Source organism: Dermochelys coriacea, chromosome 13 (assembly GCF_009764565.3).
Source record: "Dermochelys coriacea isolate rDerCor1 chromosome 13, rDerCor1.pri.v4, whole genome shotgun sequence".
Classification (NCBI taxonomy): domain Eukaryota; kingdom Metazoa; phylum Chordata; order Testudines; family Dermochelyidae; genus Dermochelys; species Dermochelys coriacea.
The window spans coordinates 25,724,340-25,740,148 of record NC_050080.1 but is presented as its reverse complement, the minus strand read 5'-3'; the positions used below and the strand labels follow the sequence as shown (position 1 = coordinate 25,740,148).

Below are 15,809 nucleotides of genomic sequence, written 5' to 3'. Positions count from 1 at the left end.
AAGACGGCTCACCTCTCGTTCAGGAATGAGTACAACACACTCTGCCCTGATTAGCCGCAGTGACAATACCCCTTAAGGAACACCAGTGCCATCATCTCTCACTCAAGCACCTTTGGCAGAACAGAGTTCCATGAAGCAGGAAGCTAGCACACCCCCTGCTGCGCCTATAGTGCATGACGCATGGAAAGCTGCTGTCCCTACCCTAATTGGCTACTTTATCACTGTTGCAAACTCCTCATCTCCTATGCTTCATTAGTTTCCCATAACGTATGTGCATAATGATGATCTAAGAGAGAGCAAGACTACTACCAAGCTTAGCTGTAGCAGAAAAGGCTACAAAAAAGTGGGTGGCAGTTAATTTTTCTACCAGTAATTGAGAAAAGAAAAATGTATGTTTATCTGATTTCTAAGATGAAAAAAAAAAATTAAAGTTATTACCAGCATGTAGAATAAAATCACTTTAAAACTAACATCAAGCATACAAAGTATAAAGTTTTGACATGATCTACAGGAACAGAATATTGTACAGGCTTAGGCTGTTCTGTATCCCTTGGGATGGAGTCACTACAGAGAACTCTCCTTCCCCACCCCCCACAAGACACCATATTGAGCCTGCCTTCCAGATGAGGAGGGACTGAAGCTCAATGCTGCTCTGGATGAGGCATAGCAGTCACTGCAGAGCAATGCAAGACATTACTTTAGCACTGAGCCCAGCATGCTGTTTCTGCAGCACTCCTAGGTCAGTGCGGATGGAGAAATCAGATATGGTTCTTTGGCTTGGTACTGCAGAGCCTTATCAGGCCAGTGAAAACAAAAATAAAGTTATTTATGATGAAAGCATTGAAACACCAATTATGGGTAATTTGACCGAATAGCTGCCAGGGTATAAATACAACTTGCAAATACAAGTACCTAAAGGGTATAAATATGCAAAGGAGGAGGGGGGCGGGGAGGTATAAGAAATAGCACTTGCATTAACTAGATGAAATTGAGCAAAGGAAGATCTAGGCAGTAAAACTTTACTAATGGTGTTACCTGTTAGACTGAAATGGTCTCCCGAGAACCATCATTACTCAACTCATTTAAACTAGACAGAACAAAAAACACTAGATAAATATACACTAGAGAACAATCCTACAATGGCTGAGGATAGTGGATGAGATTGCACGTAACCACAGTGGATTGATTTAAATCACCCATTTTAATCAACTTTTCCATTGCTACTTCCATTATTTTCGAAAGAAAGGTGCATTGTCATTGGTGATATAACATTTATTTAAGCAATTATATAGCTTAATATTTTCAGATTCTTAACTATACATTTTTAGTACGTTAGAAAATGCTTATTTACTAGGTAATTAACTTTTTTGCATCATTTGTGTCAAGCTGCATTAAGATGATTGCTCTTTTGTGAGTTTCATTAAATTCCAGTTAATTATTTTTAAACAAAATATCCTTAAATACTTTAGATGCATAAACTTCTTATCAAGATGATTCACATTTATAACTGAATGATTTATTAAACAGAGGGATTAACTGTAGCCAGTGAATTAAACTGATTTCAGGTCAGCCTGGGAAAATTTTCAAATATGTTTAAGTGAAAGTAATTGCAGCTTAGTTACTTGGGCTATTGTGCCACATTTATAAAACTTGACTTCATAAAAGTTAGAAGCGGGGGAAAACATCTTTCTTTATGCAGAAAAGCAGCCTTTAAATCAAAGTATTTGATGAGGCTTATGGATTTAGCATATTTATTTTTTATTTCAATTATTTAAGAAATAATAAATTTAGTCCTTAACAATATTTTGTATTACATTGATTTTAAACAAGTTTTATTTTTAAAAAAGAAAAGCCACTGATTTTAACAGAACTTTTCCTATCTTATTTCTGTGACTGGTCATTCAAAGGCACAGTATCTTGCATTATACTATGCTAATTTACCTCCTCAGTCTGAGCTGTCCTTGGATGAGAGAAAAATCATTGATACTTTACTTCAAGGTGATGAGTACAATAACATTGACACTGCTGTGGTAAGGCTGGAACAATAGACTAACATACAACTTGGCTAAAATAATTCACACACAAGACTGTCAGAGTATTTTTGTAGGAAAGTAACACAGGAAGATTTATTCTGAACTACTATTGTGAAAGACTAATGAGTAGGTTATCATGTTGGGCATGTATACAACAAATTCCTGCAGGAGTCTATCTAGAAAGAAACAAGCAAGTTGAACACAGCCTAATCCCTACAACAGTAGGGATTCTTGTTTAAAAACCAAACACAAACAAAAAACCACACTGTCTTACACAGAGTAAGAATTACAGGATAACAATGATAAGAATTCAGTTCTGAATGAACACCAGAGTCCTCACATGATTATTAATAAGAGATAATCAGTGAGAAGCAAAGAACAATTACAGGAAGAGTTCCAGAGATCTCAAACTACAAGGACAGTCAGTGAAAAATCTGACCTTGTTTCTCATGGGTGGCTTTTTGTTTTGAATACCAGGTGACTACTGCCCAAAAATTCAACTTCTGGTTACCAAACTGTTAAGATTCTCTTACACCAGGCTAAGCAGATTCAGTCTCTCTGCCACTGCAATTATATAGTGTTGCCAGTGTTTATGTAAAGGTGTTATCCTACTCCTCTGATCTGGTTATTTTAATATCTGAGCTATGGAATAGGAGGATTTAATAAAGGATAGTTTTTTCCATCGCAGCATGCTATTGCAAATGTACAATCAACACGGGTTGGGGCTGAAGAAGGTTGTAGTGATCACATGGTAGTTCAACCTACCTCCTAATTCTAAAGGCATCAAGCTAGAGTACAGGCTCCAGACTCTAGAAGGCAAATGGTTTCACGTGGGGCTTCTTCAACATAAGATGGCTACAGCCATCCAACAAGTGTTATGTCCATGAACCAGCAGTTGCAGGAGGGCTAAGGAAATAAAAGTTGCCCAAGTATTCCAAGTGACCCTGGATGCATGGCATCATGTGGGTATACTCTGTCCCAATGGCTCGTAGAACGATGCCCAAGCCCGCAATGAAAGAGCTCCGGCCTGGAGACTGAATATGCAATGTTTCTGGGCTTCCCAGATCTGCTTCTGTAGCAGGAGCAGGAATCAGCTCGGGATCACCAAGTTCATTTCAGAGGACGAGATACAGAATTAAGAAAGCTGGCAAATTTGGGAAGAGGGGAAAAAAAATAAGCTAAACAAATAAAACCAAAACAGTGCTTGGTTCCAAGACAGCATTTCATTCAGTCCAATAGTACTCCTTCTGGCAGCTCCACTACCACAGGGGCACAGTCATCTGGCTCAGCCTCAAAGTCCCATTTGAATTTCTTAGTTAGGTGGACTTTAAATTTTTCTGCCTTTTTCCTCAGTGTCCTGTCAACGGTGGTGCTGCAGGTGTAGGAAAAAAACACCTAAAAGAATACATTAGAAGTCAGTAAGATAATCACAGAGGTGGCATAAATGCATGTTTTCCCTGCCTTGATTGGGGTCAAAGAGCCCATCTTTGGGGTGGGCAGATTTCAGTTTCAGGTTAGTCTGGCTTGAGAGGAACCTTAGTTGCAGGGTTTCAGAAGTGGCCATGGGGCTACAGGCAGCTCCTTAACAAGGCACTGCAGTCTCCATCTTCACTCTATAGCCAAGATAAACACTGCCTTCATTCCACAAACTCAGCAAGGGCCAGGGATATTTTAATCTTTGAAAACAGAGGAATGAGTGGAGTCTTGTTTCAAGTAGGGATATGCATAGAGTTAAACATACACTCTTTTGGAAGCCCCACCATATAAGCGATGCCATTGAAAGTGAATTAAACCTTTGTTCTTAAATCACTTATTTATGGGCTTCTCAATGTCCCATCCACAAAAGACAACAGCAGTGGAAGAAAAGGCCAGCTCAATGACTAGAGGTTGAAACCCAGTCTCTGAAGCCAAAGGACAGCCATGAGACATTTTGTCTGAATGCACTTGGTGCAGCTTTAAACAGCAATGATACAGGCACTGCTGCAGAGTTCTAGGTAGGCATTAGAAGTTGGAACTGTGAACCTTGGAGACTTGAGACTTTGTTTTGTTTTAATTTTAAGGGCAAAGTCAAAGACTTGGTCTTGTTTATTCTCTTGAGATCAAGTTTCCTGCAGGTAATGGTTTATAGCTGCTAAACAGAAGGAAGTTAACAGCAGAGAGGCTTAGAAGTACCAATCTCCTTCCCTCTAGAGAATGGGATTCAAATAAGATGACCACCTATGAAAACTGCATGCTCTTTGCAGCAGTTGCCCATACCATACAATCTCTGAGCAGCTGGCACTATCAGCTGAGGAGAGATCTAGGCCCAGACTGAGGTGCACTGATGAGGCTATTTTCTGAGGGGAGAAGGGAGTGTGCTGCAGTAGTGTCCCCTTTGGCCCAGCAGTTTTAGTTTCTCACCGTAACAAATGCTTAAAAACAAACCCCAGATATTTTAGGCAGATGAAACCAAATCCAAATAGAACTAGCTGTTGCATGATTGAGAGCTCATAGCATGAGACATAAGTATGCATCCTGACCTGGGGGGCAAGACCAGGGGGGTATGACCACCCTCCATTTCTTTATGGCTAGATATGGAGCAGATCCCCACAGTTTTGTCTGCTGTAACATGTGACCACAATATGGTTCTCCAGCATTTCCAATGTCTTAGAGGACAGGCAGGGATCTCCTGAAGAAACTGCCTTGGAGAGTGGAGAAATGGAGGGCGTCCCCTAGAACACCTGTTTGAAAATTCAAATTTCTAATCATCATGCATATTACAGACATCCCCTGAAGATCCTTGAACACAGGTAGCTGCAACCTGAAAAGACCCTTGTCATAAATATAAAGGGAAGGGTAAACACCTTTAAAATCCCTCCTGGCCAGAGGAAAAACTGGCCACCTGTAAAGGGTTAAGAAGCTATGACAACTTTGCTGGAACCTGACCAAAATGACCAATGAGGAGACAAGATACTTTCAAAAGCTGGGGGGAGGGAGAAACAAAGCCTCTCTCTATGTCTGTGTAATGCTTTTGCTGGAGACAGAACAGGAATGGAGTCTTAGAACTTAGTAAGTAATCTAGCTAGATATGCATTAGATTCTGATTTCTTTAAATGGCTGAGAAAATAAGCTGTGCTGAATGGAATGCAGATTCCTGTTTTTGTGTCTTTTTGTAACTTAAGGTTTTGAATCTAATTACCCTGTAAGATATTTACCATCCTGATTTTACAGAGGTGATTCTTTTTACTTTTTCTTCTATTAAAATTCTTCTTTTAAGAAACTGAATGCTTTTTCATTGTTCTTAAGATCCAAAGGTTTGGGTCTGTGGTCACCTATGCAAATTGGTGAGGATTTTTATCAAGCCTTTTCCAGGAAAGGGGGGTGTAACGTTTGGGAGGATATTGGGGGGAAAGACATTTCCAAACGGGCTCTTTCCAAATTATATCCCTGTTAGATGTTTGGTGGTGGCAGCGATAAGTCCAAGGGCAAAAGGTAAAATAGTTTGTACCTTGGGGAAGTTTTAATCTAAGCTGGTAAAAGTAAGCTTAGGAGGTTTTCATGCAGGTCCCCACATCTGTACCCTAGAGTTCAGAGTGGGGAAGGAACCTTGACAATCCTAAAGGAGGGATTTTCTAATGTCTCACTTACACATAAATCCATTAACTTTTCATACACTCACAGTGTTTCTGTGGCACTTCAGACAGTTATTGCAGTGTGTGACTAAACAGGATTTTCAGCCTCAGAGCCCATCTCTCCTCCTGTTTGAATTTGTGACACAGAACTCATTTTCACAGCAAATTGATGCTCTAAGCTAAAGAATTTCATTGAAGGATCAAGCTGAAGGTAAATCCCTTTTGGGAAGAATGCTGTTATTCAAAAGAGATCTATAGACAGCAGGAGGAAACACTGAAAATGAATGGCAAAGTTCATTGCTTTGTGTATAACTGTTTGCTTTTTCTTTGTTCATCCTACTGTGAAACTGCCTCTTCACACAGAAACAATAACAAAACTCTCCTATAAAATGAGGCCAGTATTAAAAAAGGGACTAACAGTGAGATCCTGGGGTTCTACATTTATTCCGCTCAATAAGTTACACATCAAATTTGTTCTTATAGAAGCCAAAAAAAATTTTTTTTTTAAACTTCAAGTGCTGCAAAAACTCAATCTAGGCCTGGGGTATGAAAATCAAGCTGTGTTCTTTCTGCCTCTTCAACAACCACCAGGAATAAGGATTCTGTAGCTGAAGCTTAGGGGAAGGATCCATGCAAGAGGTGGAATACAGTCCAGCTCCCATTCCCATGGTTTCAATGACTCTAAAGTGCTAGCAGGAATAAACTTGATCAGTGAAATGAGCAGACAGGTTCTGTAAGAAGCAGACAATTTTACCATGTCACTTTTCTGATTACAATTAAACTAAGATTGTTCTCTGCTGCCAGCGGTGCTGTGTGTTTTACCCAGGCATGTGTGGTAAGAGGTGAGTTCACTATGTATCTACATCGAACACATCACTGGCCATCGACAGTACCAGGTGGTGTGAACCGGTACGACATCGTGCATCAACTATGAGAAAGGGACCGAGAGACTTTTTCCATTGGACCATATGAACTGGAACCATAAACTCACTGAACATTAAATCTCACCAAATGAGGGTAAATCCATCCACATCATCGTATCTGCTCATTATACTCCACACCTGAACACAGCCATTATATGAACAACATACCCCCATATCTCAATGTCTGTACTTTGACCCGTTAACCTTTTACCCCCAATCGGGGAGATTGCAGATTATGTATTCCTTATGCCACCCGTTCCTAAACCGAATTTTGCACCCCTTGATAATCTGTACCTTATTCCCTGATAACCAGAAATTTCTCTGCTTAAACTCTGTATCGTTTTCTTTTTATTTTGACATCTTAATAAAATTATTAAATCTGTTCTTTTCTTTGTGTTCCCATGCCTTTCTATTGTATATCCATCTTATTCTTAGAATGTAAGCTCTTTTTGTTCTGTCTTTGTACAGCAGCTAGCGCAATGGGGCCCTGATCCATAACTGGGGCACCTAGGCACTCCTAGAATACAAATAATTAATCACAGTACTCCCACCGGCACCAAGAACCAGACAGCAGTAATGTCAGTAGAGAACCTTTAGTGACAAAAAGCTGGCTTTAACCCAAATGCATTTTTCTTTTGTGCAGTTATGAGTGCAATGACCACTATCAGTGAGCACTGAACCCAAGACCTCTCACATAATAGCATCAGTTCAGCAGTATAGGCTAAAGCTGGGCTTTCAAAAAAGGCCTAAAGGAGGTAGGTACCCAAATCCCGTTGACAGTCAACAGGATTTGGCTTCAAGCCGCTCTTCTAAAATCCCATTCCAAGTCCACTAGCTGAAAGCAGTAGCAGGCTAATATTTTCTTACGTGGTCCACCACTAGAGAAGACAAAGACATATTTTTCCAATGGATTACATGAGGAGCTGGGCAGGAAACAGTTTTCCTGTCCCCCAAAAATGAGATTTCAGAAAGTTTTCCCTCACAAATTGGAACAAAAAGCTGAAATCTCAAAATTTTTGTGAACTGAAAATCCAAAAAAGTTTCAGATCAGATCAGCAGAACTGTTTTGTTTCGATAATTTCAAAAATGTTTAATGTGTTTTGACCCTTTAAGATTTTAAACTTTCACATTTTTGCTGTATATTAACTTACATTTCTAAATGAAAATGGTTTTGAAATGGAAAAAATTGAACTTTTCACTTCAAAAATGTCAAAAAAAAGTGTTTCAATTTCAAAACAATTTTTTTTTTCAAAAACAGAAAAATGTATCAAAACTGACACTTTCTGACCAACAGTTTCAATTCTGATGAATCAGCATTTTCTGGTAAACAACTTTTCATAAAAAAATTCCCAGCCAGCTCTAGTTACATGAATATTTCCTACAATTGGCAACTATTGAGGATGTGTATCCTTAAATCAAAGCTTTTGGTCATTAAAAGTACATCTACACTGCAAAGAACCCCGAGGCAGCGAGTCTTAAAGCCCAGGTCAACTAAACAGGAGTGTAGATGTTCTGCCTGGGCTGGAGCCCAGGCTCTGAAACCCAGTGAAGGGGGTGGGTCTCAGACCCAGGCAGGAACATCTACACTGATATTTTTAGCCCCATAGCAAGAGCATGGGTCAGCTGACCTCTGAGAATTGCTGCCACAGGGTGTTTGTTTATTTATTTTTTTTAAAAAAAAGCACTGTAGACATGCCTTAACATTCTAAAACAGCTAAGAAAGCTCAGCCCATCAGACCACAGAGTTAATTGCATACGTTGAACCTAAGAAGCTGGCATGGAGGGACATGTTGCAGGTTGGCTAATTTTTATTTTACCGTTTTATTGAGTGTAAAAATAATGTTCATTTTAATAAAACTGATTATGTTAATTACAGACTTCATAATGTTTTTATAGTAGTAGAAGGAAGCTTTTAGGAAGTTACTTTCAGTTTGTGGGGAACAGGCCTATCCTGCATTGTGACACTGATCATAAGTGAGCGTTGTTAGGGGCCGCTGGAGGAACTCTCTACACTGAAAACAGCACCTCTTAGTTTCTAGCCAAGATATTGAAATATTCTATAGCAGCAGCAAATAGTCACAAATACAGAAATGTGACCAATCTGACAAGGGAGGAGGTGGTTGGTACACAAGGCCTACAAATCATCTACAGCACATCTAGAACAATTATTGACAAAAATAAAAATCTTCACTGCTAAACACGCATGTATGTGTCTTTGGGTTGTTGTTTTTTTAAAGAGGAAAACTTAGAGCCAGAAAATGGAATTTTGTTTAGCTATTAAATCTTTATGAATATTTACTAAGATGTTAGAGGGATTAAATGAAGGGGAGGTATTTTAGAGGCATGTCCTTCAGATCTTGCTGTGCTGGATTATAAAGCTTTGCTGTGGCTGCCTCAGAATCAATGCAGACTTTTTTGCACTCTGGGCAATTATCTCTAAATTCCCACTGGATAACCTGATTCAAGGAAAACAAGCAAGCATGATACAAAGCCCAAGACAAGGGAGATGGGGAAGGGTCCTCTTTGATACTGCCAGTGCTCTAAGTTCAAAAAGGGCTTCACTCCAACTTCTTCATGAACAGAATCATCTGACAATTTAAACCAATCTGAATCAGTATCAGTGGACTTTTAAACTGCTACAAAGGAAAGTTTCAATTACGATGTGTCAAATTCAGAAAGTTAGATCCCCTTGCACTCACTTAAACCCCCTTATTAATGTTTAGTGTAAGGGAGCCTAAGGCCTTGCCTACGTTAAGAAAATGTGTACTGCTTCAACTACATTGATTTACTCACACAGGCAGATACCCCTAATATAGATATACTGCATCAGAATGGACTGGAGCTTAACTCTCACTTAAGATATATAAGGCCAGTGTTAATTGCCTAGAAGGCACAAAAGATTTATTGTCCCCGCACCCACACCTCCTCCGGTTAGGTGCTTTTCTTAGTACACTGCTCTGCTGGCCCTGCTATATGTGGGTTAACTCCATTTACACTTCCTAAGACTCCCATACACACAATCTCAATGGGTCAAATTCAGAGGTGACGTGTAAGTAGGTTGTGTGTGTAAGCAACGTGTAACACAAGATTTTGTTGGGGGGGGGGGGGGAGAGAATGTATCTTACACAAGGTTATGTTCCCCCAGACTCCCCTCTGAATTTGGTTGAGTCTGGTTTTGTATGCCCACTCATTCCTCAGGAGAATCCTCATACATCTGTTTCCCAAACCACCTGCACAGCTGGTAACTTACCTGTAAGGTGCTGGTTAAAAAGTTGTCTTGAGAGACTATGTCCACAAAGAAGTCAGCTGGGATTTCACTGAGCTGGTGGTACAGGACAGAAATAAGATTGGTGTAGAGGACCTGATGCTTCCCTATGGCATCCTCGGATCTGCACAAAACATTCAGAAGTTTTTTCCAGTGCTCAAATGCATCATACACGTTCCCAATCAGGAAGCAGATGAAAGCGAACTGCAGCTCGGCTGGAAACACCCAGTCAAGGGAAGGCATGGAAAAAAAAGAGACAGGGAAGAACTTTAGTCATTCAACCATAAGTGGAACAGAGGATTATATTACTCTTGTGGACAATGTCGATTTTTGCATGTATTCGCTGGGTTTGTCTTGCTGACATACAAATAGCACTCTGTACTGCTCATGACTATATTAACAGTCATCAGTCCTCCAAGCACTGACCACTCTCCACCCCCTTGACTATATGACTGAGAAGCAAGCATAGCACAATCAAAGAGAATATGTTATAGCAATGACCATTAACCTCATCATGAGCATTCATAAATGGAGTCTGAAAACAATCTCACTACCAAGTGATTTTCAGAGACTGTGCTGTGGTATTTGGGTTGTCACAAAACATTATTTCTACCTATTACTGAAATATTACAACACAAAGCCAAGACATCACATCAAGATTCTGTGGTCTCCTGTGACTCCATTTAAACACAATCTTGCCTCATAGCTGCTAGGAGGGAATATTGATCTCTCTCTGGCTCTCCTTGCCTTTCCTGAGCCCACATGTCCAAAAAGAGGCAGCAAGGAAATTGCTGCTGCCACCATAACTAGACAGTCGTGTGGGTACCACAGTATGGACACAAGGAGACAGACAACAAGAGCAATCTATGATACTATATGCACAGAAGACAATGTGGTATTGCTGTTACAGCAGTTTTGCTTTCCTAGGCCTGGTCCAAGCTTAAAAGTTATATTGTCATAGCTATGGTGCTTGGGGTCTGAACAGTCCACACCCCTGAGAGCTGTAGATACCGTCCTAACCCCAGATTACGCTAAACCGATGGAAGAATTCCACTATTGATGCTCGAAGAGGTGGATTACCAACAGCAATGGAAAAATCCCTTCAAACTCTGTAGGTAGCGTCTACACTATGGCACTGCAGTGCATAGCCCTTAGTATAGATGTGGCCTTATTTTGCGAGGCAGGGCTCAGAATTACCAGATGTTTAGACACTCACTTTGCCAACAGTGTCTCCTCGTGCTTCTTGCAGAGCACTAGGAAATGGTAGCTAGCTGGGAAGGACATTAGCTATTTTTATCTCCTAGAACATTTCAGGATAGAGTTTGCTTTTTTAGAAGGGAGAGAGTTAACAGATAAAAGGATGAGGACAGGAGAAGAATTTTTAGTAAATACCAAGCATCCAGGGTTTATCTTGAGGGTAACAGTGTCATCTCATCTTGGTTTCAGAGTCCTCAATAGAGCTGGCATTAACTTGTAGCAGACATTGCCATCATTTCCAATGGAGTTAGCAGCTAATTACAGCAATTCTATTGAGGGCCACCAGCTGGTAATTTCTGATATGTCAGTAAATAATGCATGTCACATTCTTCTGTACAATGAGTACAGTCTTTATTCAAAGCTTTTCCTCACAAAAATCCCCAAATCCTATCAGAAGGCGTCACCAGCGGTGCACAAGAGAAGGTTTCAACTTCCTGAACTTGCTTCTTCTCTGTCTTTCTGCCACTGCTGTTCTACTATGGGAGGAGTGGGGGAGAGAAAAGCTTACCATGTTCAAGATTCCCTGCCGCTTAGTTATTTTAATGAAAACTGGAATTTAACAATAAATGGCTACAGGTAAAGTGCTGTAGCAGCCAAAACCAACTGACCAATTTCTGCATGTCACAGTGATGTCCTATTTGTAGCACTTTCCTACTTCTAGGATAACCCATTTTCTCTATTCCTAAATTGAACAATTATGTTGACACCCCTCTAGGGTGACCAGATAGCAAATGTGAAAAATCAGGACAGGAAGTGGGGGGCAATAGGGACCTATGTAAGAAAAAGCCCCAAATATCAGGATTGTCCCTATAAAATCAGGACATCTGGTCACCCTATACTCATCACACTGCAATTAATGGATTTCAATGCACTGTAACTGCACCATCCAGCTTGTTCCCAGTGATCACCTTTTTCAATGAAAATATGTATAAATAAACATAAGGATGGTGGTTTACTTCCTTTTAAAAAGCGGCATATTTGTTTATTTAGGTTGACAGGTTGCCAGGAGAGGTGGAACCAAACAATGTACAATGGAGGAGAAGACCCCAGAGACCTATGTGAAAGGAACATTAGGGGAAAAGACACACACCCCTAGCAATACTAAGAGTTCCATAGCTAACATTCCACACGCTGCTCTGAAAATTCATGCATAGTAAGTTGCACTGTAAAGCACTTTTCATTTAAGGATCTCAAAATGCCTTACAAACATTAAGCCTCAAAACACCCTGTGAGATAGGGAATGTATTATCCTTGCTAACTGGAGGCATAGAGAGGCTAAGAGCCAAAAATCTAAATGCTAATTTATTGGCAAGAGTGGAACTAGAACCTAAGTGTTCTGATTCTCAGTTTCATACCATAGACCAGGGGTGGGCAAACTTTTTGGCCCGAGGGCCACATCTGGGTGGGGAAATTGCATGCAGGGCCAGGAATGTAGAGCTGGGGCAGGGGGTTGGGTTGCGGGAGGGAGTGCGGGGTGTGGGAGGGGGCGCAGTGTACAGGAAGGGACTCAGGGCAAGGGGTTGGGGCAGAGGAGGGTTACATGAGGGAGCTCAGGGAAGAGGATTGGGGTGCAGGAGGGGGTGAACAGTGTGGGAGGGGGCTCAGCGCAGTGGTGCAGGGAGGGATGTGGAGTGCAGAAGCGGGCTCATGGCAGAGGGTTGGGGTGCAGCAGGGGGCTCAGGGCAGGGAGTTGGGATGCAGGAGGGGTTCGGGCTCCAGCCCGGCGCTGCTTACCTGGAGCAGCTCCGTGGTGGCAGCAGCATGGACTGTGGCCAGGGCAGGCTCCGTGCCTGCCTACCTACCTGCCCTGGCCCCACACAGCTCCGGGAAGCGGCCAGCACCATATCCCCGCGGCCCCTGGGGGCGGGGGGGCAAGAGGGCTCCACACATGGCCCTTGACTGTGGGTACCTCCCCCGAAGCTCCCACTGGCCGTGGTTCCCCGTTCCCAGCCAATGGGAGCTGCTGGGGGGCAGGGCCTGGATGCGAGGGCAGTGCACAGAGCCCTCTGCCCCCCCTCCCCCAGGGATGTGGTGCCGGCCACTTCCTGAAGCGGCGCGGGGCCCATGGCGCCACAGGGATGGCAATCCCACGGGCCAGATCCAAAGCCCTGAGGGGCCAGATCCGACCCGCAGGCCGTAGTTTGCCCACCCCTGCTATAGACTATAATGATTGCTGGACACCATTCTTGCTGTTAAGTGTTCAAGACTGTTTGCGATTACTCTGTTTCTGGGGACAGCCTTTATACTCACCGAGCACATCCTGGGGCTGGCTGGAGTACTGCTTGTTAATCACTGTTTCCAGAGCATAGCTAAGGTCCATGCTATGCCTAGTTATTTCCTCAGGAGTAGCACCATCAGGGTACATCTGCTTTGGCATCTCTGTGAACCGGATCTCAGTGCCAGCTTTCAGCTTCATTTTGGGCAGTCGGGCCAGGCCTTCTGCGTAGCTCTTACATTCTGAGTCATATCGAGGCAGGTTCTGTTCAGCTCTGTCTTTGGTGTGCTTCCCAGCCAGAACCGGCAGAACCTCTGAAAAGGCACAGATCTGTCCGCTCTCTGGCTGCAGCTTCTTCATCACTGGTTCACTGATGAAGTTAGTGAGGGAGATCCATTTCTTGAGGGTCTCATATGGGTATGGCCCAAGAAACCTGTCCATCTCCTGGAGGTTTGACCTCATTATTTCAATCTCTTCTTCAGATGCTGGGGTGAGGTCCACTTCCTCATTCGATGAGTTCCAGTGCAGAATCTGCAAGTCTCGCTGCTGCAGGCTTAAGAAGAAGCCAGTACGGGGACCTGTCTCTTTCGTGTTACACCTGTTGACAGAACTATAGTGGAAGAAATGGATTCCTGGAGGGATCATCTTGACTCCCCGGAATCTGGGGCCCACATGCCAAGTGTTGTAATCAATGCCGAACTCTGTCCCCTCAGGCATGTTCAAAATGATAACTGTGGCACCCTCAAAAAAGAGTCTCTTGGCCAGGTCTGGATCTATCTGCATCTCTGCCATCTTGTCAGCTGCTCCTTCGGTTACCTCAGGCCTCTCTACCAGGAATCTAGGATAGGGCAAGCACATTGCACGTGTACTGCATAAACGCACAGATGCTTCCATCCAGCCTATTTTATTAAAACCTTTGCAAGTTAACATAACCTGATGCTGTGCTTCTGGACTCCCCTCCCTGAGGCAGGGCTGTTTTGATGCCTGTGCCTTACACAGCGAAGAGAACAGTTAGTGCTTAATAAATCCTACCTAGGTGCCGAGGCATCCAGCCTTACGAGCCCAGCCCCTGAGCTCGGAGCAGCACCGCACTAGCCAAGGCGAGAGGCGGGAAAGCGATAGCAGTGCAGTGATATTCGGCAGCTAGGCAAAGCCCGTCCTAAAAACTTGCCAGCGAAAGCCCAAGATCCACGCACAGCCCTTCCAGAGCGGATCGCGGGGACCATCCCAGCGTACAGCCCCGTAACACGCCGCGCGCCAGCGAATGAGAAGAGTTTACCAGGCGTTTTTATAAAAATACTCGGCAGACAGATAAACCCCCCCCCCGCCCGCCCGCCCGCCCGCCGGCCGCCGCCGCCGCCTTCCCCCTCCCAGTCTCATCTCCCAGACCCCGGTCCGCCCCCCTGACCCTGTGAACCCTTCCCGGGTACAACCCCGCGGCGCCCGTCCCCCCCCCCGGCTACAAACCTCCGTTGCTCAGTCAGGGGGTTAAATCCTCCGGGCGCTGGGGCGGGTTTCAGCCTCGCTGCTCACCCGGGTCTCGCTCCGCGCCTCACAGGCAGTGCGCGAGCGCCGGGCCCGGAAGAGCGGCTACTTCCGCCCGCCCAGCGAGTCCCACCGGCAAAGCGGCCCGGGCAGCCCCCTTGCCCCCGCCGAAAGGGCCCCGCCCCGCTCCAGCCCTGAGAGACCGGGAGCCCCCCCACGCTCCAAGGCTGGCGTTACCGAGGGAGGCCGCGCGTGCCGGGGGCCCTGACTCCATCAGCCCATGTGCTGAGCGCCGGCGGCGGGTATCTAGCTAAGGAGCCGGCCGCTGACACCTTTCCACAGTAAGGACACCCACAGCTGGTCCAGGGCCACTGCCTGGGGCCGGGGCCGGGGCCGGGGCCTGGTTCTGGGCCCCCCCCCTCACAGCGGCTCCTACCGGAAGGAGAGACTGAACCTCGCCTGCTCCTTGAGAGAGCGGTCCCTGAGGAGGGAAATCAATTGGAGCATATATCCCGTTTCCTCAGCGCTTACTCCCCCGGGGTCTGAGGTGATCTGGGCCAAGCCCTGAGGAGGTGGGAAAGGTGGTTTGCAAATACGGGGAAAATGAAATCTGGCATCCTGGGAACCTCTCAAAAGGCCTGTTTAGCACCCCTGGGTGTCTAGATGGGGCAGGCCTTGATGCAGAGGCAGGAGGAGGAGAAGGTCTACCTCTGTACTCCCGACTCTTCTTTCTCTGCAGGTCCTGCTAAGGAGCCAGGACAGAGTAACAGGGCTGTGGGCAGAAGTGCTTTCTGGAGGGGCCTAGAGTGTACAATCCAGAGGACTTTAGAGTTGCCCTAGAGAGCTTTAAGCAATGGAGCTTGGAGTCAGTTTAGTCCAAAAACAGAAAAGACCCTTCAAAGAGCGGATCTGGTAAAGTCTGTTGGACCTCTTGCAGAAGCCCCAAGGATTGCAGCCAAGAGCTCATGTGCAAGGCCACTGCAGAAGCCATTGAGTTAACCTGCAGGGAAGAGCTCACTA

The 15,809-nt window shown here is 44.3% G+C and overlaps 1 protein-coding gene across 3 annotated transcripts; it reads right to left on the bottom strand.

The window, feature by feature from the left end:
* Positions 1 to 1,734: 1,734 nt before the first annotated feature.
* AAR2 (AAR2 splicing factor) lies at positions 1,735 to 14,980 on the bottom strand. 3 transcript variants are annotated; one of them, XM_038370526.2, is made up of 4 exons: positions 14,772 to 14,980; positions 13,340 to 14,142; positions 9,818 to 10,047; positions 1,735 to 3,428 (listed from the first exon to the last, which is right to left on the bottom strand). In XM_038370526.2, the coding sequence occupies exons 2-4, from the start codon at positions 14,094 to 14,096 to the stop codon at positions 3,261 to 3,263; spliced, it is 1,155 nt and encodes a 384-aa protein (XP_038226454.1). In that variant the 5' UTR covers positions 14,097 to 14,142; positions 14,772 to 14,980; the 3' UTR covers positions 1,735 to 3,260. The 3 variants fall into 3 exon arrangements, with proteins under 3 accessions (XP_038226454.1, XP_043352065.1, XP_038226456.1); XM_043496130.1 differs by lacking the exon at positions 14,772 to 14,980 and adding an exon at positions 14,476 to 14,605; XM_038370528.2 differs by lacking the exon at positions 14,772 to 14,980 and having other exon boundaries at positions 13,340 to 14,160.
* Between the last annotated feature and the right edge of the window lie 829 nt (positions 14,981 to 15,809).

What these genes read in the sequence shown, in the direction of transcription:
- AAR2 (XM_038370526.2), bottom strand. Translation starts at nt 14,096, where the DNA reads ATGGCAGAGATGCAGATAGATCCAGACCTGGCCAAGAGACTCTTTTTT. An exon ending in CCAGCCCCAGGATGTGCTCG is followed by an intron (nt 10,048 to 13,339) that starts GTGAGTATAAAG and finishes GGGTGTTTCCAG; the next exon opens with CCGAGCTGCAGTTCGCTTTC. An exon ending in TTTTAACCAGCACCTTACAG is followed by an intron (nt 3,429 to 9,817) that starts GTAAGTTACCAG and finishes GTATTCTTTTAG; the next exon opens with GTGTTTTTTTCCTACACCTG.